This window comes from Ostrinia furnacalis, unplaced genomic scaffold, assembly GCF_004193835.3.
Source record: "Ostrinia furnacalis isolate ACB-3 unplaced genomic scaffold, ASM419383v2 OfSCF7604, whole genome shotgun sequence".
NCBI classification, from domain to species: Eukaryota; Metazoa; Arthropoda; class Insecta; order Lepidoptera; family Crambidae; genus Ostrinia; species Ostrinia furnacalis.
The window spans coordinates 117,355-142,560 of record NW_021137843.1 but is presented as its reverse complement, the minus strand read 5'-3'; the positions used below and the strand labels follow the sequence as shown (position 1 = coordinate 142,560).

General features: G+C 36.8%; 1 protein-coding gene across 1 annotated transcript in view; it reads right to left on the bottom strand.

The window, feature by feature from the left end:
• Positions 1–104: 104 nt before the first annotated feature.
• The window catches only part of LOC114365603 (uncharacterized), a 44,089-nt gene continuing 18,987 nt past the window's right edge, over positions 105–25,206 (bottom strand). Inside the window, exons 2-5 of the mRNA XM_028322219.1 lie at positions 12,300–12,364; positions 3,947–4,327; positions 3,645–3,830; positions 105–3,493 (exon numbers count right to left, since the gene is read on the bottom strand). Coding sequence (XP_028178020.1) covers positions 2,387–3,493; positions 3,645–3,830; positions 3,947–4,318 — 1,665 coding nt within the window. The 5' untranslated portion in view covers positions 4,319–4,327; positions 12,300–12,364 and the 3' untranslated portion in view covers positions 105–2,386. The remainder of the gene's footprint in view (positions 3,494–3,644; positions 3,831–3,946; positions 4,328–12,299; positions 12,365–25,206) is intronic.

Genomic DNA, 25,206 nt, shown 5'->3' with positions numbered 1-25,206 from the left:
TATTTTTATGGGTATAATGAAAAAGCCGTTATTTTCACTTCATTTCATTTTAATGTAACATCCATATTTACAATAAAATACTGGCATTGATCTTTAAGTTCATATCATGACAATTTTAGAGAATTAGAAATTGTTGACTTGATTGATATACCTAAGATTGACATTGTAATTTAAGTATAATAAATTCTTATATTATTTGTACAATAGTTGTCTTGATAATTGCAATATTCAATAGTAGCAGTTAATCAACATAGGTACAATAATGTTACTAAGCAAGTATATAAAACTAATTAGTACAAAATCGGCTATAGAGTACATTTGCATTAATAAATTTTAAACATTTTTCGCCGTTTTGTACTTATTGAAATAGTGTAAATAAGATAATTGATAAAAGACTTTCTATATTTTTTTAGGTAGATAAGATTATTATAAAGAAATATTTATTGTATATTGCCTGATGCACTGGTTTTATTTGAAACATAAAAGACTTAGAGCGAGAAAAGGCTAACACATTCTTGCATTATTTTATGTTGTCTAACTCTACCCTTAGATAAATCTGTCAATATTAATGATCTCTCGTAATTTCATTGTAGTAAATTATAACTATTTGATAAATGTTAGAAAAATACAATAATATACAATTTATATAATTTTCATGTCGTAAATAGCGTATTACGTTTATGCAATAAAAACTAAAGCTTAAACTAAACTTTGGTGGGATCGTTATGTGTATTAGTTCGGTAATGTAATTTATGTATCTAGATATTAACAAAATTTCTACTAAGTCTTAAACAGAGAAATGTACCTCAAATGCAGATGCAGACTATGCACTGCTTAGTTACTGATATGCATAATTTATTGAGTACCATAATGCATTATTTTAATTAGATTTTCAGTTCGAGTTTAAATAGGATAATACAACTTCAGTAGCTAAAGGTACATAAGGCAAGCATAATCGGCTTTATTAAATTACAACTGAAAGTAATAACATTTAGTTATATTGACAATATTGTTGATATTGTTTTCCCGATTCTTTTGCCAGTAGAACGCGATTCTAGCGCACTTTAGCGTCATGTCTTGTCGCCGCGCTACAGCGCTATTGTGGCTACTGACGATATGATGCGTAATATGAATGCGTTCTGTTTGGCACATTATTAGTACAGTCGAGTACAGAAATATACACTTGAACTTAGATTATACGTTAGAAGCTTTTTATAACAAGAGTTAACATCTGCCAAAATGGGTACTGTGTAATAAAATAATTATTAAACTCGACTGTACTTACTTCAACGGCTAATATTCGGCGTTTGACCGGCAATTCACAACAAGCATTTTCTAACTCGTTAAGTACTTTGCATAATTCTATCACGAGACTTTCAAATATATCCATGGGAGTGAATTCCTGATTATAATTTATTAAACATTAAAATGCGCGGATTGTGAGAAACGATTAGCCAATTTTTAACACTGCGAAAATTCCTGTTTTGTGGATTTATCTATTCATCTTGCTAAGATCGTTTTATTTAAATAATAACTAAATAATTAATAGCGTGGTTCTCTTTCGCCACTATGCATATGTTTCAGGTGGGTTTTGATTATTTGAGTTTGATTTAGATTTGTCTGAAATAATTAATACATACATTCATTACAAGCTATGCATACACTTGGAAACAATAAGCAACGAAGAGACTCTACCCGGCAGACCGGCGTCTCTACGCGGTCGTCCTCATACATAATACGGCTAATTATAGGCAAGCCAGTGCCCAATTGTACGTACTATGGTTAGACACACCTAACAAGAAAGTCTGAACATCTATAGACAAAATTACATTCACATCTAACAAAAAATATAAAAATATACACCAGCTAAACACAAATTATTGATCAATACAACAAATTACATTTAACATAATATAAAACAAATAATACTATGTGAACAACTTCCAGCAGCAAAATAAAACACTTAAATTAAAAGAAATATTTACAAGAATTAAAACAGCTAACAAAGTCCTTAACTATGACTGTAATATTTGGTTTTCAAATAAATAATAATACAATGAAAGCTATGGCTATTAGTGAATAGTTTAATGAAACTGCGTTGGCACCTGAATTATGCATCTCACTAACTTTGCCAGACTAACTATTATCTTAATTAGATAACTTCACGCGTAAGTTCGGGTTGATACAGTATCATATCAAGATTACATTAACAGTCATTCCTTATTTCATAATTTAAATTTTAGCCAAGTTTCAGTTAGCAGTATGGGTAAACTGATGTAGGAAGAATAAGTTTAAATTCGTAAATACCGTTACTAACAAATATTTTCCATAGCTTCCATTATATGTCGTCGGGTAACATCAAATTGTCTAATTAGATTAAAACGAACTATCTCTTTGATGTACCTTCACTGCTAAACCAATGTCTCAAACCTAGGAGGCTGTATAAACCCTGATTCGTCATTTGAGATCGCACCGGTTTCGTATGGCGTTGGACTAATTTATGAGGGTAACCCTGCATTTGGTGGGGATATATGTCTTGGCCAGGATAAACTTCCGGATAGAAGCCATGAGGTCTAAAGTAATGGGGGTACGAATGATGATGGCGCCTTGGGTTTCCGTGGCTGTTGTAGACTCCTCCGATGTGATTTCGACCGGGCCAGTAGTCTTGCAAATGGCGGAATGGGTAGTCTGGTGGTGGAGTTGCTGAGTGTTGACTTGGCCAAGGGTACCTGTAGAACGCTTCACTCTTAGGGTAAAAACTGTTAGGAGGAATTTTGTCTTCCAATGATGAATCTGGTACAGTGTCGATTGGTAGAGACTCTTGAAGTACTTCGGATTTGGGTTTATTGCGTCTATATTGTAGTTTAGTTCGCGTGCCGAGTATGTTATCATCTTTGATTGCGTGTTTCTTTTTATCCTTTCCGAAATTATCATCGGTGGAAACTTCAGCATACCGACTTATGAGCTTAATAGCTTCACCGATATCGGAGTAATCGTTTTCTGGATTAAGTTTAGTTTGTTCTTTGTTATGCAATTCTTTGGTGTCATTTGATGTTACTTTCTTTATATCAGTATCAACCATGTCAGTTATCTTTTCGTTCGGCATCTTTAATGCAGCCGCTGAATGGTTAGTCTGTAAGTCGCTTGTTATTTCAGTGTTGATGTTCAGGGCTTCTTGGTTTGCGTTATTAATATTGTATAGTACGGGGTCCACGTTTACATGTCCGTAAACAAGTTCTTTTTGTCCAACGTCGGTGTCATTATTGCCTGTGGGCCTGGTTTCCGCGGAGTCGTCAACTGGGCTGTCGCGCTTCGGTTTATCCGCCAAGTGCGAGAGGGTGTTCATGTCGTGGTTTATTCCAGCAGAAGCAGAGATAGCTGTGATGTTATCAGATTGTTGCAACTTCAAAAGTTCTAATTCAGCTTCAATGCTGGAGTCCTTATTCTCATCTTTCTTGTCGATGTTAGCGTAATTTGGTTGGAGTTCTTGAGCCTGTAACAAAATAAAATTAAAGTATTAGTCTTTATTAAAACAAAAACTAAAGAAATTCATAGTTTTAAATAGGTACTGGAATTTAGGACAATTACTTTATATTTACGGAATCAAGGCAAACAGTATTTTTTTTGTTATTTGGTGATTGTACCTGTGCAGAGGGCTCTTGGTTAACGAGGAGTGCAGCCTGCGGGTCCTGGTTGATGGGTATGGACAGCTGCAACGGTTCGCTGTCGCCATAGTCGTACACCACATCGCTACTCGAAGGGGAGGAAAACAGGGCGTTCAGTTGCTCCAGCAGAATGCGTTCGTGCTCTGATTTGTCCACCGTAACAGTCTGTAAAAACGAGAACCGAGTTAAATACATACTAGACATAAATTAAATGTCGTGAAATCCAATCTAAAATATACATGTAGGTAACTAATACGGAAGGTAGAAGAACAGTAATTTACCTGAACACAAGCATTGCGGTCGATCCGTTGTCCTTTAGGACAAACGAGGGGCGTAATGAATAAAGACTTCGTAGTGATCCTCCTAGGGGGGGCGTTCTGGTTGCCATTTTCGGCGCTTTGGAGCCAGGACCTCCAGGCAAGCTCGGCGGCTTGCCGGTCGAGTGTCCTTGGCGGCGCCCGGGTGGTCGCTACAGCCGCTCGAGATTCAGCTGACACGGAGTCGTGGTTGGTCGTGGTGGTCTCATCCGCTGCCTCTGTGCTGGCGGGGGCGGGAGCCAGTGTGGTCGCCTCGACCGCGTCTGCTCCCGCGCCGGTATCCGCCGTCACCAGTGCACTCGACACCAGTAATAACGTTGCCCACGTGCACCACATCGCAAACACCTGGAAAAGAAGATATTTAATCTTAGACTATATTCAGAAATCAGAATTTAGGAAATCAAAATACCTTATGTAGAGCACACACAGTTGTAAGATTTTCTATTCAAACAAAACAATAATTACATAGAAGATGCTTTTTATTGAAGAATGTAAAGAAGAAAAGTACCTAAATCTTTTCTAATTTGATATGTGACTGAAATATAAAAGTTTCATCTTGTAAACTCCAAGATCCCAGACTCGTAAGTTAGGCTTTTTCATCTAGATCTAAAAGTGATGTCAACTGGATCAAGGTTCGGCGTTATGCATTAATTCAATAGCTCGGGCATGACGGCGTATTCAACGAGCTATGACTTCTATAGCCCCTCCGATCCTATCAATAGTGATAGACCGATCGCCGGCCGATAACCATCCACGTAGAGTTAATGCATTCTCTTCAACTATAATAATTATGCCAAATGCAGGTGCTTATTTGATTAATCATTGTGGTCCAAATACCGCACTGTCGACCTTGAGGCCCTTTATCATTCGAGAAAGTGAAAGCCTTTTAATCACGGTAGAGCCAAGCTCTGCCTTCACTTTTAAAGCGCATTAAATTATACTTAAGCACACATTTCGGTCCCATTACTGACTTGTACGTAATGGATGTCAAATTAGTATTTTTTGAATGACAAGCTCTATCTCAAAGTGGTGTTCAAACTCTTGACAGCTTTTAGAAGATAAGAAAGGTAGGCAGAGTTAAATAAAGTCAAAGTTGGGTAGGTACTTGTTATGTTATTATGATGTGTAAACAATGGAGGCATAGTCTTTATAAACAAATTCCTGATGATGCGTTGTTGTTTACTTCAATTTCTTTGAAGATCAGATTTAGTTGAAGAGAAAGAAGAATTCCGAACATATTATTACTTCGTGTAATATCAGAAAATCTACATTCTCACTCTAAAATGTTACAAAGAGTTCAAAAACTGAATACTTTTTCATAAAACAATGTAATATGAATTGTTTATGTAACATGTTACATGACATAACACGAGTAAGAAATGCAAAGTAGATTAGGTAGGTGACTAGTACAACTACTCCTATTTGATAAATATCGTAGGCAATTAGCCTCATTGTCAACATTGTTGTAAACAAAGTTATTTCCTTGACCCTAGTTCGGATCCACGCCTTCGATTGTTTGGTTCTGCGCCGGCGCAGAGTAAATAATTTAGTGCGCAAAACAAGGGCAGTGGCTGTTGACCCCGCCGAGATCTATCACCGGCATCTGGCAATGATCTCGCAGGCGCCGCACGCGGAAGCGGCTGGCGGGAATTGACCGTGTTTCAATGGGTGCTTGATTGAAGCTCTCCTCACATACTGTGAAAAGGATTAGAAAGTGGGATTATGCCGGCTCCGTGGCGTAACCCTATCGGAATTTTCACACTGAAGGTCCCAGTGTTCTACGTGAGAGAGCTCTCTCATTAGCATTTTAATGCACGCGAGGAGACTGCGTTTGACCTAATTAGATCATTCTGTTTACATAAAGCAGACACCGTCGGGTATTCCGTTTCGATGGAGGTATTATTATCTGCGCGTCGAATCCTCGAATGTTGAACCCTACCTTGACATGTATGCGCGAGTGAGACGATGATGCTGCACAGCGGAGGTGCGCCCGCGCTGGATGCACGCAAATAGCTTTCCAGTCGGAATTTGAGTCGAGTGTTTCTGAGAATACTCGGTACGGTATGGGCTTAAAACTTCAATGAAGCTTTGAAGATAACGGGTAATTATCTGAGCTTTAAAACTGCTAAAATAAAAACCAATATAACGTTTTGATTTGCAGTGAAGCAGCTATCCAGTGTTTTAAGCGGTCATGTTACGGTGAATGCATCCGGAAATGTATGGTGTAGAATCATGTTGCCTCCTATGTAGTGCCTGACGGGCAGTCACGACGAATAGCTGTTATCCTTACTCACGGCACGCATTTAGATGTTGCTCCTTTAATTAACGTGCGTGAATCAACATTGAGCATGTAAGGGATCTCGCCGGTAACTTTCTATAGTCACGCTTGGGCTGCATCGTTACTACTCTCACTTAAAGGGACGGCAGGTGTCTACGGTCGTTTTTATAGCGCATCTTATTGTGGGGGTATAAGGTTTGTTATAAGAGGCAGGTGTATTTTTTATATTAACGAATTGGGGAGCCACCAAACTGAAGGGGACGAACATGTCTACCCTAAAAATTCAGAGACTTTTTTTGCGTAAGATTTTTTAAAGCGTCGTAATACATTGTTGAGTAACATGGGTTGCTAGATTCTGTGGCATGTATTGCGTGCAATTAAAACAGCCATGTGCATAAATCGTCACTATCGAAGCCGTCGTTCCACGTGTATTTCGGCCGTTAACGCATATTGTATGTTAATGGCAGCTGAGCATCGAGAAAGTGCTGCTGCTAACTGCGCGGCCACGACACGGACAGATTTGCATGTTAGGTAACTTGACCGGCTCGTCTATGGGCAGTTAATTGCTGCGACTTCTGTTTCTTTTTTGACAAACAAAGGTGACCCAATTTTAAAATAATTTATATTGACCACTTTCTGTCTCCGGTATAATTAATCTATCCATACCTGAATTAAGTAGACCTAGTAAGTTTTACGAAAATACAGGGTGTTTATTTCAGTCTTTCACTTAAAATTGGGCTATCCACACATTTCCGGGTCAGGGCCATCCGAATGTACCTACCTATAATTTGACGTACCCTGACATCTGTCATGGTTATCAAGTTGGATTTTACGCAATCTATTAGTAGTTAAGAAGATACTACTTACTGCTTAAATTTTCTAAGTAAACTTGTTGAATTTATGAAATAATGTGGTATCATTACTTCTTTTGTTTGCTTATGAAGATCGTCTTTAAGCCCCGACATTATTATTGCAGTACTAAAATGAAACTGGATTTTCTTCCTCGTAGGTTAAAATTTTATTTTACTGTTAACTTTTATAGAGTCGTTATTCACGTTCTATTTGGCTGATAGCATTTACTTCAGTTGGTGGATTCCCAGTTAAAATTACCTCGGTTATTTCTTTGTCGTTAAGTGTCGTGTTTTAACACCTCATGAGCAATGTGTTTCGGTAACTATTGTAGGTATTGTGTGACTAATGATACCGTGGGGAACAAACTATTGGTGTAATTGGTTAAGTAGGTAATAGAAATGTAAGTATGAGTCTTTTTAAATAACGTTTTCCTAGTTTGTAATTAACCGTATGTACCTAAGTAATTTAAAGTGAGTACAAAAATATTGTTTGTATATTTTGAGACGAGTGTGAAGACGTCTTTAGTGTGAATACTTTATGTATTTTGGAAAATATAACAAAATTATTCTTTCATTACTGCAAAAAAAAATATTTTCTCCCACTTCTCAGTTGGTTTCTTTTATTATTATCAAATGAAAGAAAAAGCTTCTAATAATTGGTGCTCTACATAAAGATGATTTTCTACTCATTATAAAAATCATAATAAAATCTTTCTCACTATATTTTGTTACGATTGCATGCTTTGTTTGAGTTTAACAATCGGTCTCTCCGAGTGTGAATAGTGATTGCAATTCGGTTTTTGCAGATGTTTTGTCACTCTCGTGGACAAGTGTGTCGCGCAGAGAGCGGCGGCCGACCTACTGACTGCCTCGACATGTACAGAGGATGTCAGACTACACATTTGTAGTGCAAAATCACTTCTATTACAACTACAATAAGGAGCCATGGTGTGGAGCTTGATATGCTGCCGTCTGTACATTTCACTGTCGTTTTTATATCATAAACTACACGTTCATGTTTTTTCAATCCTGTGCCGATGACCGTCAAATGTAACTTGTTGATAGCTCTCTAACTGCTTACTATAATAGTACGCTACAAAGTCGCCTAGTAAATACTGCAAGATAACCTCTTTGTTGGTAAATAAATGAAAAGATATGAGCGCTAAATATCTTTATCACTTAAAAGTTATATTTTTTAATTTCCAGATCTCAAACCACAACTTTAGGTGTAACAGAAACAACATTTAAATGAATGCAAAGTAATCTATTCTTTACCTTGCACCTTACACTGCTTACACAACCGCATCGTCATCTTAGGTAATACTTAAATAAGTAGATTTGTTAGAGATCTCATTCAGTTACTATGTTATACATGGTCGTTGAGTTATTATCTTATCACAGAAGAAGTGCCAACCTATTGAAGCAAAGGTCTTATTTTGTGGCAAAGGTGAAACACAGAAACCTACCCTACGCCTACATACTGGAGAACGCCTCAGGCAATCATACCTAGAGCAATCTCGTAGCTAGGTTAAATTCAGCACTAACAACTGTGAGGCCTGCAGGTTTGGGCAATTGCCCATTGCTAGGAATCCAATTGGACGTGTAGGCTTCTCCTCAATGCGCAAGATTTGGTATCCAATTTAAGGGTCTAAATGGTCCACCTACTACTACAACTGGGACTGCAGAGAGCTTAACGCAGATTACAAGTCAAAATGGAATAGAACGGATACCCTTTCTTAAAAAAAACTTCGGCTTACCCATAGCCTATAATAAGTATTATAGTTTTTGGAAAATTAGGGGCAATAAATACTCGTATAATAATAGAGTCATCCGACATTTGAATTTAAATGAAAAGTTATAATTTATGACATGGGAAAATAAACAACGGCACAATTAGGGTTACGACAACAAGGTGTTGCATATTCAAATACGACAAAGCATATCCGTGTTTATCTGCCGTTCTATCTACGTTCGCCCCTCTGTTTTAAGTATGTGTTAAGGCATAACAAATGTGGCATATCAACGTCGAAAACAATTAAAGAACAGTCGGTCCAAAGACGTTACGCTCCGGCCTCCGCTCCACGCTTGGGAGACACCCGACGCACTCGGTTTATTTATAAAAACGCCCATTCATTCATCTCCATTTAATTTTAGGCTTCATTAGGGATTGCAGATAATTGAATAGCCGTGTTTTGATCAGTCAACAGCTTACCGCAGTTGGAATATCATTATGTGAACCTAATATTTATATTAAAGGCTTATCAAAGAGACTATTCTTTGTCGGTATGAAGATAATGCATGTATGTTGTTTAATAATTACATTAAGATTATAAATACTAAATTAACACTAATTAACTTAAGAGTAACCTGGCAAGAATTTCGTCAAATTATACGTTTTGGTATTACTACCTACTATGTTTTGTACTCGATTTATGTTTTATTTGTGAGTCTTGTAATTGATTATTCAAGGTTTTTACATTCTACAATCAGGTATCAGGCCTGATCAGATGACTGATGATCGTTGTGACAATTATACCAATCTGCCTACACTGTGTATGGAGTAACGTAACGAAATATCTGATTTAAAGGACGAGATTAATGATGAATAGGCAGTCATTAACGATGCATTGAAAATAAATCAAGGAAAGGATTAATATTTGCATTCAGGGTCTGTGTATTTAGTGTAACTTGCTGTACTCACAAGTAAAGACACGCAAACAAAAACCAACCAAGTCCGTTTAGAAAATAGGTAGAGCTAACATTTTAATTTCCAGCTCGTGTTCTGTCAATGACTGTGTTTAAACTGACGCTAAAAATTAGCGGTAACTGGCCAGTCAAACAGGAAGCCAGGGTCAGGATTCTGAATGAAGGGTCCGTTGAATTTGCGCTCTAATAACCAAATGCGTTTCTAAACGGACGTCGTAAATGAGCGTGCGAATACGAAATCGTACGCATCCTACCGAGACGATGTGTTCGGAATATCGCCTTCATATTTTTGGAAGGGAAGCAGGCGGTAGGAAGCGGCCGGCGACAGATTTCGCCGGCGAATAAATAATATATCACGCGCTGCTTCACGGCCGCTTGCGCCCGCGCAGCGATCCACGCACAATGGGCCCAGGGTTCACGACTCTACATATTGGTCAAATTGAATGTTAACTACGTTCGATGGCGGACATTGAAAGTGACGGCATTAAATTTAGCCCTGATCGACATTTATAGGACTGAAATAGGTTCAATTAATTCGCCCAATTTAATATTATGTCAACTACGAACCTTGTCATTGACTTCTTACGCGTTGCGAACACAAAATCTTGAATTCTTTGGAAACTGGTTGTCCCAATCGGTAATGGAGCATGATAAATATCTTGTTTTGATTTTACTGTTGTAAAAATATTACGTTTCTTCTCGTAGCAGCCCTGAATAAGACACAAGCAGCCTTTAAAGGTTACCTGAATGCACCGGCATAGGACTCGTTTAGCATTGAGATTTCGCTTTGGAAGCTCTTCGTTCTTTATTTTTATCCACAAGCGAAGGTCATTAAGTTCACGAACCTTTTAATTTGTTGGTGTGAAGAATCAAGAGATTTATTTATAAAATAGACACAAAGGTAGTTATTGTCGATTATAAAATATACGGAACCAACCATCTGTTATAGGTATGCAATACAAATAGGTATTTTGATCCTTTCACTTTATTTACTTTTTTGTAGGAATTAGTAAATGAGTGGTTTTTACAGGTTATTTTATACGTATTTGGGGCATAATCAGGCCAGTTCATCTCCGCGAGTTTGCATCGAAAACAAAACACGCACGATGGCCCACCTACAGGATACTATTCGACAAGGCCTCACATACGAGCGAACATTGACTCACGCACGCGTATTCTTGTGTATGATGGAAGAAAATAAAGAAAATGGTGTACTAAATAATTTACTTGCCTAAATAATAATAAAAACACAGAATGTACTTTTTTAAGTTGCCTCAAGACACTGAGAGGTAAATAAGAAGTTAATATTATTCATGATAATTCATGCTAAATCATGTATTTCCTCCGCCATTTTCCGCAGTTTGGCACCTCACGTCACATCATTTTACCGAAGTCAGCCCTATAGCTTCGGCGCAGTGCCGATCACTGACGTTTGTCAACAAAATGGGGCTTGACTCTTGAGACAGGCTAAATTACACCATATTGTTAATGACATTGAGCATACATTTTTTTAAATACCTTCGTGAAGTAAAACTTCTGTACGTAGTACTTATTATTATTCTGTGGCATAATTAAGAAATAATTTTAATACGTACTTATGTTTAGAAATATTTGTCAGTTATTTGAGTAGCTTTTTAGGTCGTCTTAGAACTTCGTAAAACCTATCATGATACTTCTCAATAGGTACTTATTTCTCAGTAACTACATTTCGAAATCACTTTACTGAATAAAGTTAGAAGTAATTAAAACAGAGTGCTATTGGAATTGGCCAGGAATGGCGTCATTTAGGGCCTATAAAATGGAATTTTACAACTGCATTTATCATATAAGATGTCTTGTTTGAAGTAAATTTAAGCGAAGAGCATAATAACATTCAGCCTAGCTAACTTAGTTGTTGTGCAGATTATAGAAGCAATCAACTTTGGTATTTTAGCTAACGTTTCATCACAATCGCTGACACCTGTGACGAAAGCTCTACCACACTACAGTGAGAACAGCCATTTATGACGCAATGATATTCCGTGGAATAATCCTAATTAATTATCAAAACATTTATTATAAGTTTTATCTGACTCACGAATAAAATACATATTTTCTTCATACAAAACTTTTATTCTGTAGAGAAAAGCGGAAACTGCAGTTTCACCTCATGAGGTGTCATTCGGCGTACTACCCCCTGGTGTAGAGTGTTTTAGGCTCCACTCCTTTCCTTATTTGATTATGTGTGCATCTTGAACCATAACAATGCAATAAGTTAATTACATAAAGAAAAAATCCCGCCTTAGGCAGTTCGATTTTTTCAAGTTGTGTATTTAAAATATATTTGTTAAATAAAGAAAAAAATCTGACAGTGGTAGAGGCGGTTGGAGCCTATTAGCCTGACGATACATTGTCGTGCTTATTTTAGAGTAGAGCTATCGTAAATATGTATGATGAACTGTCGGTTCTGTTTGCGTGGTTGCTCGAGAGACAGGAGGCTTACCTTGAAGGGAGACGCGCGTATTCTGGCGCCGGTCACATTATAACGGGCGCTCGTTTCGCGCAGCCCTGCAACAAGGAAAGTTAACTTTGAATACAGAATTACAGAATACAATACCAGCTGTGAACATGAAGAAAACAATCAGCAATGGAATCAATTTTTGAATGTCATCGATGACTCTTAAATCGTATGCGAATACATTTCCCTAGTGATTTGGTGAATCATTGTGAACGCTCATATCAACACAAATACATAAGCAACTGAATTTCATTCTTTCTTTTAGTTTTGGTGAACACATTTTAGTACTCCTATAAGTAGGTATAGTCTGAAATTTCAATGATTCCAGAGAACGTTATTTATTGGTTGTAGACCAAAATGCACAAGGAGGAAAAATGATAATGTGGTCTGTTCGAGCACACCGATTGAGAATGTGGATTTTTGTCTCCATACATCTAGAACTGTATCTACATAATTGACTAAGCACTTACTCGTATAATAAAATTGATTTTCATAGTTTCTAATAACAAAATTAACTCATAAAAAGAAAATAACAACAGCTAAGTAGATACGCATTAGTAATTTAATTGCAATCAACTAGATATGCTTAACAGCGAACAATGGAGACAATGGAATGAATATTGGATAGAAATCTAGTGATGTATCTTTGCTATGTATTACAGCAGCTCGCACTAAATAGCGCCGAGTGAAGTTCCCGCGTCCCAGACTGAGACTGGGACGCTTTCTAGCAATATCTGTGAGATATGTGCGAGGCAGCCGTCCACGGCACACAAGCCGTATGAAAGTTGATCGACTGGGCCTACCTACATACACATATTAATTATGGATAAGTGCATGTCCTCGCCGTCTTATTGCCTTTAATCCGATGTTCGTTACGTAAATTTTATCGGCGATACGTTAGGACTTTCTCAAATCGTTATTCGTATGTTTCAGATAACCGCATGCTTTTGCGTAAGGAACCGCAGCGCGGAGAGTCGTTTCATGAAAAACATGTGCGAATGAGAAAATAAATATTAATACGAAGAAGTAATAATGTTTTGCTTTCAAGTCCATCTCTTTTTATTGATCCGATAAATATTTGATACCTTATAAACTACTGCAGTAAAGCTTGTATCGCGAATCAACATCGCCTCACGCTGATGAAAAGATCTACTTCAAAGCACATCAATATTGACACACAAAGAAGTGGAGAAGACTATCCCACAGCAAAAGATTAGACGTCAGTTAGTGGACAAAGAAAAATGTCAATATTGGTTGTATGGGCAGCAAACAGTGAGCGAGCGCTCCCTAGAATCCATGCCCATGTTATGTCCCGCTCCTCCGCGGTACTTATTGAAGGCTTGCGATTGTCTCATGAACAAAGAGTGCCTTTTGAAGCACGCTGGGTGAAAGGCGGTTTTCTACTACTTAACGACGGTATCGGAATTAAATAACAAATGTTGACATTTTCTAAAAATCATTCACGAGATTTAAAAAAGTATTATTGTCATTTTGAGTCGTTAAAACCGCGTTAAGCGTTTTAGCAGATTGCATAATTTATTAGCGAATATTTACTACACATAGCTGTGGTTTACTGAACGATGTGTTGGTGTAGAAACAATTAGTTGTGTTTTATTAATCGTTAAATGGTCATTAAGATTAATAAATTGGATTCATCGGATGCGATTGACTGCGAAATACTTTGCAGAGAATAATGAAATGATCATTGACATTTTATCGACCAGGAATTTTCATGGTCACGTAATTTATGAATGTGATTGAACAGTCACATGTTTTCATCTGGATGTTTGCGTGGAATGAATTGACGAATTCGAGCAGCAGATAGCACTTAATGTTTGTTTATTATTGAAACATGTGGTGATTGTTCCACTCGCTGGAATAAAACAATAAACACCCGAGTAGTATGTACGTTTGTTGAATAGTAAAGGCTTTATTTGTTACTACATGTTAGAAAGCGTACTAAACATATTGGTTTGTGAGAATTTGTTGAAGGTATAGGTACTTTCTTTAGAAGGATTGGTGCAGTCAATAAAATATCCGACCCAAATAATATTTTCTGTTTATTTGATCAGTGAGTGAAGGAATATTAGCATTTTACCGTCTCAAATCATTTTCAAATAAAAATAAAGATGAGTCACACAGCACGTGCTATACCTACCTAAACGGTATTAGTTACAACTTTTGACTCCCAACCTTGTATATTTGAAAGTTTTATGCAAACGATATTAGTATTAATAATTAAAAATACAGCGATGTCCCAGTTAACGCCTTAAGTGTTAGTTTGCAACAAATATCTTGTCCATTAAACTTGTAGTGGCCGTATGATGCGTGCATAATACTGTTTGAGTTATAAGTGAGTTATTTGAGTTATTGATAAAAGTACTGATTCGCATGCGTAGTGAAAGCCACACATTCGGCTCGTACCCAATCTAAACATTGTGTGCAAATCTATGGCGATAAAGGCAAACACCCGTAAGTGGTTATTGCTCGTTTATGCGTTTTGTGGTTCCCATCTGAGGTTGTTCGCGTACAATCAATCACATTTTATTGATTTGACTCGCATGTGTTATGTGCGACACTAATGCCAAATACTTTTCAATGTCAGTTTATTTGTTCTATTAGTTTTTGTGTCATTTAAATTGTGAGACGAATGAATAATGAGAAAATGAATGAAGTGTATCAATTTAAAAGGCAGCCATGTAATAAAATTGTCTCTACGGATACATTTATTTTATTTTAATTGTTTAATTCAACGTTGTATGATCTGAAGATATAGACATTTCAATATAGACATTTTCACATTTTACTTAAAGCAACTCAGGACTGAATCTGCAGTTCTTTTATCAGGATCAGGGTTTTTGCGATTAACAGCTTTCTTTACTTCAAAATAAAAAGCAACTTAAAAGCCGAAAGTAAATAGAGGCTATTGGTCTCTGTTTGATGCAGATCTATGTAGAGACGTAATCCTATCGGTATCAACATTCGTAACTGTCGTACTTTTTGTTGATCGCGACGTTGTTTCAATGTATCCTAGTTTTCTAACTCCTGGGCCATTTCATAAAATGGTCAGTACAGCATTCGGCTACGTTCGGAGTTTTTACTAGTTCTAAATAGTTTGGTTTCCGCACATTGGAACTTTGTTTTACGTTTGTTTTTTTCCGTTTCGTAAATATTGATTTTATTTGTTGTATTACGTCAAGTAAAACATTACAAAAAATATACTGATAAACTGAATACTACACTGATAAACAATAAATGTTTTTTTTATTCTTTAAAACATGTGAAAATCACGTTGTTAACTCAATGCCAGAGAACGTAGTTTGTTACGTGATTTCAATATCGGCATGGAAAGACAAGGAGATATTTAATTAAAGTACGAGTGACTTCAGTGTCAAAGGTTATCCGATAAGAACAAGTAAATTAATAAAAAAAAAAGATAATAATTATGAAAAATATCTTCATTGTCTTGAACAAACTGCTTCGTTGTTTCGAGTCGCTAACTTGAAAATGTAGAGTTATTTACAAAAGTAAATACCTAATCATTAGGTTTCAAACAAAAATGCATATGATTTCATCTTGCCTCTACGTAGCTACTTACATATTGCTCTAGATAATACATGTTGGTACATTATGATCATGAAATCAATAGTACTAACGCATTTATTTACTGTTTTTACGTCAAATACTATAAAAAATAAGTTAATATGTCGATTGTAGAGTTAGTAAAGCACAAGATATGTACCTTCTTGCTGATTAGAACAGATTTTATAACACACACATACACGACTGTAAATGACCCATAACATATTTTGTTATTGTTTTGTTATGAAATATTCCTTGGTCATTGTAAAAACGCTAGAAAAATTTCCATGATAATGATAAGCGTTATAAATCATGTAAATAGATACAGACATACAAACTATGACATAGATTTACATGAGAATAGAAGTATAGAACGCACAAAATAGGTCACTCGATTTGGACGTATTAATTTATGTTGTAGAAAGTCTTGTAGAGTTTTATTTCTTTAGACATGACCCATAAAAAGCGATTTCATAAACTTTTATGTTATTGTTTAAAATGTTGGGAGGGTGTAAAAGGTGTCGCTGCGTGCTTTATGAGGGATATAAGATGTCATAAAGGTCTTCATTGTGAATTATTATGACATCCAACTGGTTTACAATGATGTCATGGCTACCATAGCATGGATCCCGATGGAATGTTGGTTAGTGGCACATGAAAGTTCCCAAGAAATAAATAACCCACCTATTTCTTAGGGATTACGGCTTAGACACATTATTCTCCTAGACGGCCGTAAATAATCGTGACAAGAGCAAATCTAATGTGATTATAAAATTTTCTTTGAAAGTAAATTTTACTTTCAAAATGACATGGGTATTTAAGTTTCTAAAACATGATATTAGTAGGTCAAGATTGTATTTAAATTCAAGGGCAGAATTATACTTCAGAAAGTTTAAAGAGGGCCTAAGTAGTGTGAGTTTTTCTCACGCGTATAGCCGGCTCCGTAGGTACTCGTATATTTTCCTCGCATCTTATTTCTGTTAAAAATCAAGTGGAAAGTAATTTATAGGTGTCTTAAAATATAAAGACGCATTCGAAAATATAGTACCTATTATACTTTAGCTCCACAAGGACGCGTACGCTTTTTTTATTGGGTCACTAAACTACATTATATTTCTGGCAATATACGAGTATATTATTGAGATCTGCGACAGACACGTGTGTGATCTTATATGGATTCCATTTTTATTACGAAACCCTACAAACAAATGTATGGTAAAGCTAGCTCTTAGCTTTGAGACACCGATATTGAATACAGCTTTTAGAGCACGTGTAAGAGAGGATGTAGAGATCTTGCTCTAGGAATCCCTTTGAGGACTACTCTTTGAGTCTTTCTCTACCTAGGTAGTGTTAATGTTAATCAAATTGAAGTGTAGGCGAGGCTTTCAATTAAGCATCGGCCGTGTAGCAAAGCATAATTGCTACCTGCACCTGTAGGCGCCCGGAAAGGGAGCCGCGTGGGCGACACCTAATGAGGCGTTCCTATTCGCACTAATCATAATAAGGGCTACTATTTACAGATTTCTAGAGATTAAGGTGTTACATTGTCTTGTTGGTAGAGTTCCTAACCAAGCAACCAACCAGGGCTTGGGAAATCTCAGCAGATTTATTTACTCATTGTGGATGCGATCTAAAGAGTATGCTAATGCAACAAACATTTTTTTCTTTTAAAATATTACCTACTCATAAAATAGAGCAAGGACACTGTGTTTTTGTTAGAATGTATTTTTTACGAAAAATATACAGGATTCACGATTTTTACGGCCTTCTTTCATATTTACATTATTGACTAGGGATTATATGTGTGTGTTTTGTAAAGCGACGGCAAATGGTATTAGCTTTTCCTTACCATTTCTTCCAAGTCACATTTACTTTGTGAATTTATAAACATTACTGCGAATTGTGGTTTTCCTGCATTTTGCATTTCGTGAATGATTTTTAAACTAAGCGTGTAAGTCGTCATTTAGTTAAAGTATTCTGAATAATGTAAAGAAGTGGTGCTGCCACAAATTTTATAAATATTCGGTCGTATCATAGCCATGGGCAATTAGTTTACTTTCTGATGGTTACGCTGTTCTACTTTACTTTAATTTAAGCGTTAGCGCACACTCAATCCGCTCGATCGCGCCAATGTTTACTTAGCGAGTGGACTAGTACTAGCTAAAACTAGTCAGTTTACTATTCATGAAAGTTGCTCTTGCGCAGACAAGAATGCCAGCTGGCGCCGCGAGCTTACTAGCATTACTAAGAGCCAAAGCACACGATGCGTTGCGGCAGCGGTGCGACGCCGGAGCATAACAATGTGTCACTGCGTCGTCTTAGGGAGCTCATAGACGAGCAACAGTATATCGGTGACTGCTTCCGATTTAAGTCGGCGACAGTCGCCGATGGTCGCCAACGCCAGATATACAAATTAGACGACAGTCGCCGATGCATCGCGAATACCACCGATGATCGCCGACAATCGCTGATGCATCGCGACTCTCGAAGACGGGCAGTCACTAACGTATAGTCGTGTCAACATCATGAAAAAAGTGCGAGCTAGAGACTCGCTGACAGTCGCTTACAGTCGCTGACCGTCGCCTACCACTATGGCAAGCAGTCGCCGTCATAATGTCGCTCGTCTCTAAGTCTCTCTTTCATAGAAATATCTGTGGCGGGCATACGTGCGGTGCGTCACCGCGTCGGGCGATACGGCGAAATCTTTGCAACGCATCGTGTGCCTAAGCTCTAAGTAAAGGTATGGCGACTGGATATACTTAGATCACTATTACATAAATAAAAGCTGTAAGTGCGCCGGATCTCGTTCCTGGAGCATTCAATTTATCAGTCTTATTTTGAACGTAAACATACTCTGTAAACATTATGACCAGCCTTGTTTTTGTCTGGAATAAACACGTTTTCGCGATTTGCAAACGAGAAAATGACACGAGTCGGCGATGGGGAAACAATGTTATTACATGGTTTTGTGAGAGTTGATAAGTTTTTCCAATATTGTTGAAGATAGATTGAAAATGTAGAGCACGATTAAATAGAACTGACACTTCGCAATTACGATCCAATATTTACTAACAATGTTCATCTGAACCACCACGTTAAAAGAAAGGCGTTCTTGATTTTACAGTGGTGAACCCAATAAGTAGAGCAGCATCATGCAATTCAATGTCGACATCACACACAAAGGGTTCGATTGTTATGTCGTTTGTCGATGAATCAGTTTCGCGACATTGTGAATAAATATACCTACAATAAAATACTGGCCGAGTGTACGCAGTAATCTTCTCATTTACAACTAATGGCCTGTCTAAGCGAGATAATGTCGAAAACCGCAATAAATTGATCGAGCAATTTACGTGATTAAAACGCTACGGAAAAATTATGTGTTGGGAATTAGATGAGGTTAACATTTCCTATTAGTTTTATGTAGATGATACACTTATTTAATCGTTATGTAATTAAAAAGGTTGATGCCATATTTATACTTATAAAATACTAGCTATAACTTAACGGTACTAATAATGTATTAATTAGTTTAATCTTGAGTGCAGTCTCATGGAGCGAGCTAAGTAGTCTAGAAGAATCCTATTCACTCGTGACTTGCAATTTCTTCTAGGTAATAATGACGGTGGCACAACACTGCCGTATTACCGCTGTTATGTCTGATGACCACTTCGGAAACATTTTCAGTACAACTAGTACAGTCGACCGCAAATTTTGGATGAAACATTGCTTTTATTAAAGCTACATTAGATGCTACAATGTGTTGTGCCGTCTGTACAAGTTTTACAGCAGAAAAAATAAAGTCATTGAACAGAAGTTGCGGTGATACAGAGTATAACTGTTTGTTCACGGTCGTCTCGTGAAACCGATGATTTGCTGATAAAATCTGCGCACGCGTCGCAATCAGTGTAATAACACCAGGAAGTTCATTTGCCTTATCGCACTCACATATTGGTTAGATGAAATCATCTCACTATTAGGTATTTTATAGTACCTATTATGTTATTCAATCAAACACTATTAGGTATTATTTTATTAAAATAATAATAAAAAAAAATGATTTTACCAAGCAGTCCATAATCCATAGTCCAATTTCATAGAAGAAAGAAATTAGTGTTTTTATGATAATTATTCTCTTAAGAGCTTACTCAATTCTTGGTGTTCATTTACATATTAGTTGTGCTGGGATGAATCCCAATATATCGTGATTAAATCTGGTGATTTATATCCCGAATGAATAAAAAATATTTAATCGCAGTCCGCTAGTAAATGCGGATAGTTTAATTTATGTATTAAGCAAAAAATATCGAATCCACGAGGTTTGCAGCTGTTAATTTCTGTTTGAAGATCGGATAATTACTTTTGTGCCTGATTTATGGCCGGCGGGTGACGAACTGGTATCTCGAAAGAATAAAACTCATAATAACAATGATGATTAATGTCGGAATAATGATAAGTTTTTGTTCCTAGTAGGTTTTGATTATTTATAAGTTGTGAATAGAACAGAAACAAACTAAAAATAATGTACGAAGGTACAATAGACGAACATAATGGCATTCTAATATTATACAAATTGTAACTTGATTCTAATTTGACAAAATAACTTATGTACGTTTAAGATTCATTGGCGAAGTAAAGTCTTTACTGAAGCCACAGATCCCACATATCACCCACAGATCACACACAGATGACTAAAGCTCTACAATATTTTGTAAAGCCAATACCATTATAAAATAACTAAAGTGTCCATTTGCGTCATTTGTGAGAATTGCTACTTACATTTCCTTACTGAAACAATGCTGAACTGTACCACCGCACATCTTTTAGAAAATGCAAATGCTTTTATGCAACGTTACGGAATGAACTTCGTAATATATTAATGTGTGGGTCACGTCATTATAGTGTGCCGTAAGTAGAGCTGTGGCGTGGCCCATAAGCGGTAACGGAGTATCGTCACTTTTACTCGTTGCGACACAATAATACCATTATGTCACGATTAAGCATCATTACATATCATCCCAAAGTAATAGGAGACCGCGCTGCGAACAATGGCAGAGATGTATAGATAGCACGCAGAACTATTAGAGCAAATGTCGTGCTCGTTTATTGTGTAATTGAATGCAAACGAATATAATTGGGAAATAATATTATTTAGCAAAACTGCACGAAAATATTTAAAAGTTAGCATTCAGGTCGCAAATATTTTTGTTGACAAAAAAAGTAAAGTTACCATTTTAACGAGATAAAAGAACACCCTCAGGGAATGTTGGGACTGTTCCAAACATTCTTCTTTGTTTTCGGCGTTATCAAATTATTTGGGGTCGATTCGTTTTCATGCGCCAAGACAGTCTGTTTTGGGTGGTCTGCTATTTAAATTGATTGGTTTAATTATGTATTAAATATTAATGGGGAAATGTAATACACGTATATAATGTAATACGCGTTTTCTATCTTAATTTGTAGCCTCGTTACAGTATTTTTCTAAGACTAAGAAAACATAGTAAGAGCTTTTCAGCTTTGGAGAATTTTCATCTTCTTTGGTCTAATTTTTATTATTTCCTTTTCAGCTACATCCTACATCTTAATTAAGCAGGTGATTTTGATGATTAGTAGTAGTAATAAAAATAACGAAATAATTCTGGAACTTGCACAACACCGACAAAAATGTTACGTGCAGAGTAGAGAACAATGTATTGGCAAATACCGCAAATGTATTTTAGTGTTTGGTAATTACGCGTTCCAAACAATGGATTAGTTGAGAATCCGCGTTACGATAGTTTTTCAGGCGGACGTTAACCTAACACTAAAAAAGTTTGTATTTAAGAAAATAAGGAACTGACCTTTTGAGTTTGCATCTTTACGTCTAAAAATATCATTTGCATTTAAATGGTGTCTATTTTTTGCCAGCTAAATTGTTTCATCCGCGCCATGGGGTGTAAAGCGCAGTCTACATAGTTGCGTGCCTGGAACGAGACACAATACCCAGTAGCGATTTTCACTTTCGTCTGGCTGATAAATGAGGCGATTAACAATTCCGCCCGCGGGCAGGACGTCACGTCGCAGCTTCCGCATTAGCGTCCCTTGACGAATGCTACACAATAGTCAGTGGTCTGTCTCCAGCTTTACTTTCTATTCTTCCTGCGACCGATAATGACCGGCCAATAATTAATGTTTGGTGCTCATTATAATTTCAAATATCATAAACTTATTTCCGTAGGCGGTTGTCGCTGAAGTGCAAGCTTTCACTACTTAGGCGTGACAAATCGAGATAATATGCAGCTGCTATTTTCTTTCATTTCCGTTTTAGGTATTTGAAAAATTACGTCTGTTGATTGGAATAATAAATTAATTTGAAAAACTCGATTAGAAACTTTTAATTTCAATTAAAAGTTTGCAGCGGGGATGCCTAAATCCCGCGACTGGATGATATAAATGTTTTGAAATTAAACAGCTCCGTACAACAAGCGCACAACTTAATTTTTATGAAATTTGATAAAAGACTAAACCGAACCCACGAAGCAAATGGTTGATACATTTTTGAACTTTAATCACTAGGATATGGCTAAAGTTGTTTAAAATCGCACATGCGACCGGACACGCGAGTCTAACAGCTGTCAATCAGCTTGCGTAACTGCGCGGGAGTGTTTGCGCACGCGATACACAAATCATATTATTATGTTTACACCGTTTTTATGCGTTGAGTTTAAGAGAACACGCAACTAGTGTCCGACAAGGATGGCGCCACGATAAACTTTTATCGAAACATTTTGTCGATTTACACGAGCTCAAATGTCGTCTGCAATCGTCGATAAGATTTTATCCTAGCACGGCTGGTAAAACATCGGTATATGAGTATTTCCAAGGCTTACAACTAGCCTGCCCTTATCATGTTTATTTTGAGGCATCAATGCCCCAATAATGTCATGGTTCACGGACATCGTCGTCCCATCAAGTTTTTATGATTACAAACTGGTTGTTACTTAAATTGAAACTGCAATGCTTTACTTCAAGTTCAAAGTCAAATAAATGATGGACGACCAGTATACAAATGTCGGTTTCGGACTGGCCAAATCGAGACCCAAGGAACAGGAATATGGCACAGGGATAAGGCACTGGGATATTTTAGTGTACCCACTCGTAATGTCAATATTCAGCTTACCCCGAGGGTTTAATAGGGCTATTAGTTGAAAAAACTTATGTTATCATGTTAAGTCAATAACCCTTCAAGTACCAGCGACTTGAGACAATGTTACCGCGGTCTAATGCGACCACAGGGTTCTACCGTTCTACGGGCTAAGGTATATGATAGCAAGTAAAACTAAACACATATAGCGCCTCATTAGTGCACCTGCTATGTCGTTAGACGTTCCAAGAAGCCATTTCTCTTAATGACAATGTTAATTCTGTAACAGGTTAAAGTAAAAATTGATAATGTTGGTCATTGGTGTTTCTTATAATTTTAATAGCTTGATTGTAGTAAGGTCAACGACCTTTAAAAGGACATTAAATTCTAAAAAAAAAACAAGTTTTCGTCAACTTTAGTGTACTTTTATTATAAGCATTAAGACCTCTTGAATGACCTAAGGAAAAATTAAGTATTGTGTTTACATTTGATTTATTCGTTTAGATTTGATTTATAGAGTGCACGCCAAGCTTTATTTTTTTGAGCGAGTTTGATTTGGATTTATGTCTAGTATTTGACCTACTTTTAGAAAACGCGTTTTGTTTTATTTCAATTTCAGTAACAAAAGGTTTACAATGAATTGCAACAAAGGCCTGTATGTGTGTTAACGAGAAACCACAATAGGCGTTCGCATTTTATTTCCGCTTTTGCTAAATAAAATTCATATTAGTTATTATGTAGAATGGGAAAATTGGCTACCTACTTAACTGTTTTTGATTTTGTGTACTTTTCAGACAGTTTTCTAATTTAATAGTCTACTATTAAATATCTAATACGTCTTGACTTAGATTCATGACTGGTATTAGACTTGACTACGAGTATATGCCTGATTGAATCGAGTTTTGAGTAACATGTTATTAAACTGTTGGGCTTAAGAAATGAATTTGATCAGTAAATTATTTGAGGATTATTTATAACTCTACAAAATAATGGCGTAACTTTTCTGATTTTGTCATACTACTTAGTTAATTTATGTTTAACTTGGGACGTCTTAACATACCAGTTTGGGCGATTTCTACGCGGTTTAAATTATTTGCGGGTGTAGAGGTGTGGTCCCATGTGGTTGAACTTGACTCATTAGCAACGTAGTTAAGATTTATAGCTACCAGTTTTATTTTAGCAACAAGATAAGAATAGGCTTCTGTCACATACCCAATATTAGAACTAATCTACATTTTAAGTACTGTTTACATATGCGAGTAATATAAAAGCAAATACTGATAGTATTGAACACTTTACTACTACATTTCCTTTTTCCCTTTCCTTGTTGTTAGAAATGTTTAATGTGACTCTGACTGTAAATAATTGTAAATAAAGTGTTATTATAATGGCCAATTTCCGTCTTTTGAAAATCGATACAAGCGTAAGACTGATCGAGAATAAAAGCTAAATAAACTATAGCAGCTCCTTGAATAGCAGATAGAGGCTAAAAGGGAAAGCGTTGATCAAAAAGGCATCAAATTCATTGTTTGTGGGTATTCTACCGCGCGAAGCACGCCGCGCATTGTCGCCTCCGCTCTACAAGACAATATCCGATTGTTTTCGTACCTTTCTTTGGACAATTAGTCAGAAGCAACTCACGAGGTATTACCCAACACACCGTAATATTGAGCACCGCTCCGGGATAATGGATGGTACAAAAGAATTCCTACGAGGGCGTCGGATGGTACGCCATTATTGTGATGACCCGCTTATTAATAATAGTGATGGCACTATTTTCGATCTGGGGGCACGGTAGTGCCCCCGCCAAGTCGAGCGCGAAGCAAACACTGCCGTACCATCCTTTACTGGAACCATTTCGCCGCATTTTCAGGCCCCTATTTGAGAACCTCTGGATAAGACCAGAACGCAGAAATTTTCGTCATCTAGTAAGCTATAATCACATACTTAAAATCCAAAATTTCAAGTCTGTAGGTCATTTAGTTCCGAAGTTAAGCGAAAGCAAAGTTTCGCATTTATGACACTCACTCACTCACTGATGATCATCAAAATAGAACTAGTACTTCCCATAAACTCAGAGAGCTGAAATTTGGTACAGAGTTAGGGTTTAATAGCCACATAAAGGGAAAACTATAAAAACTAGGAAATTCGAAGATCTGGAGTAACACCACATTCATAATCAATACT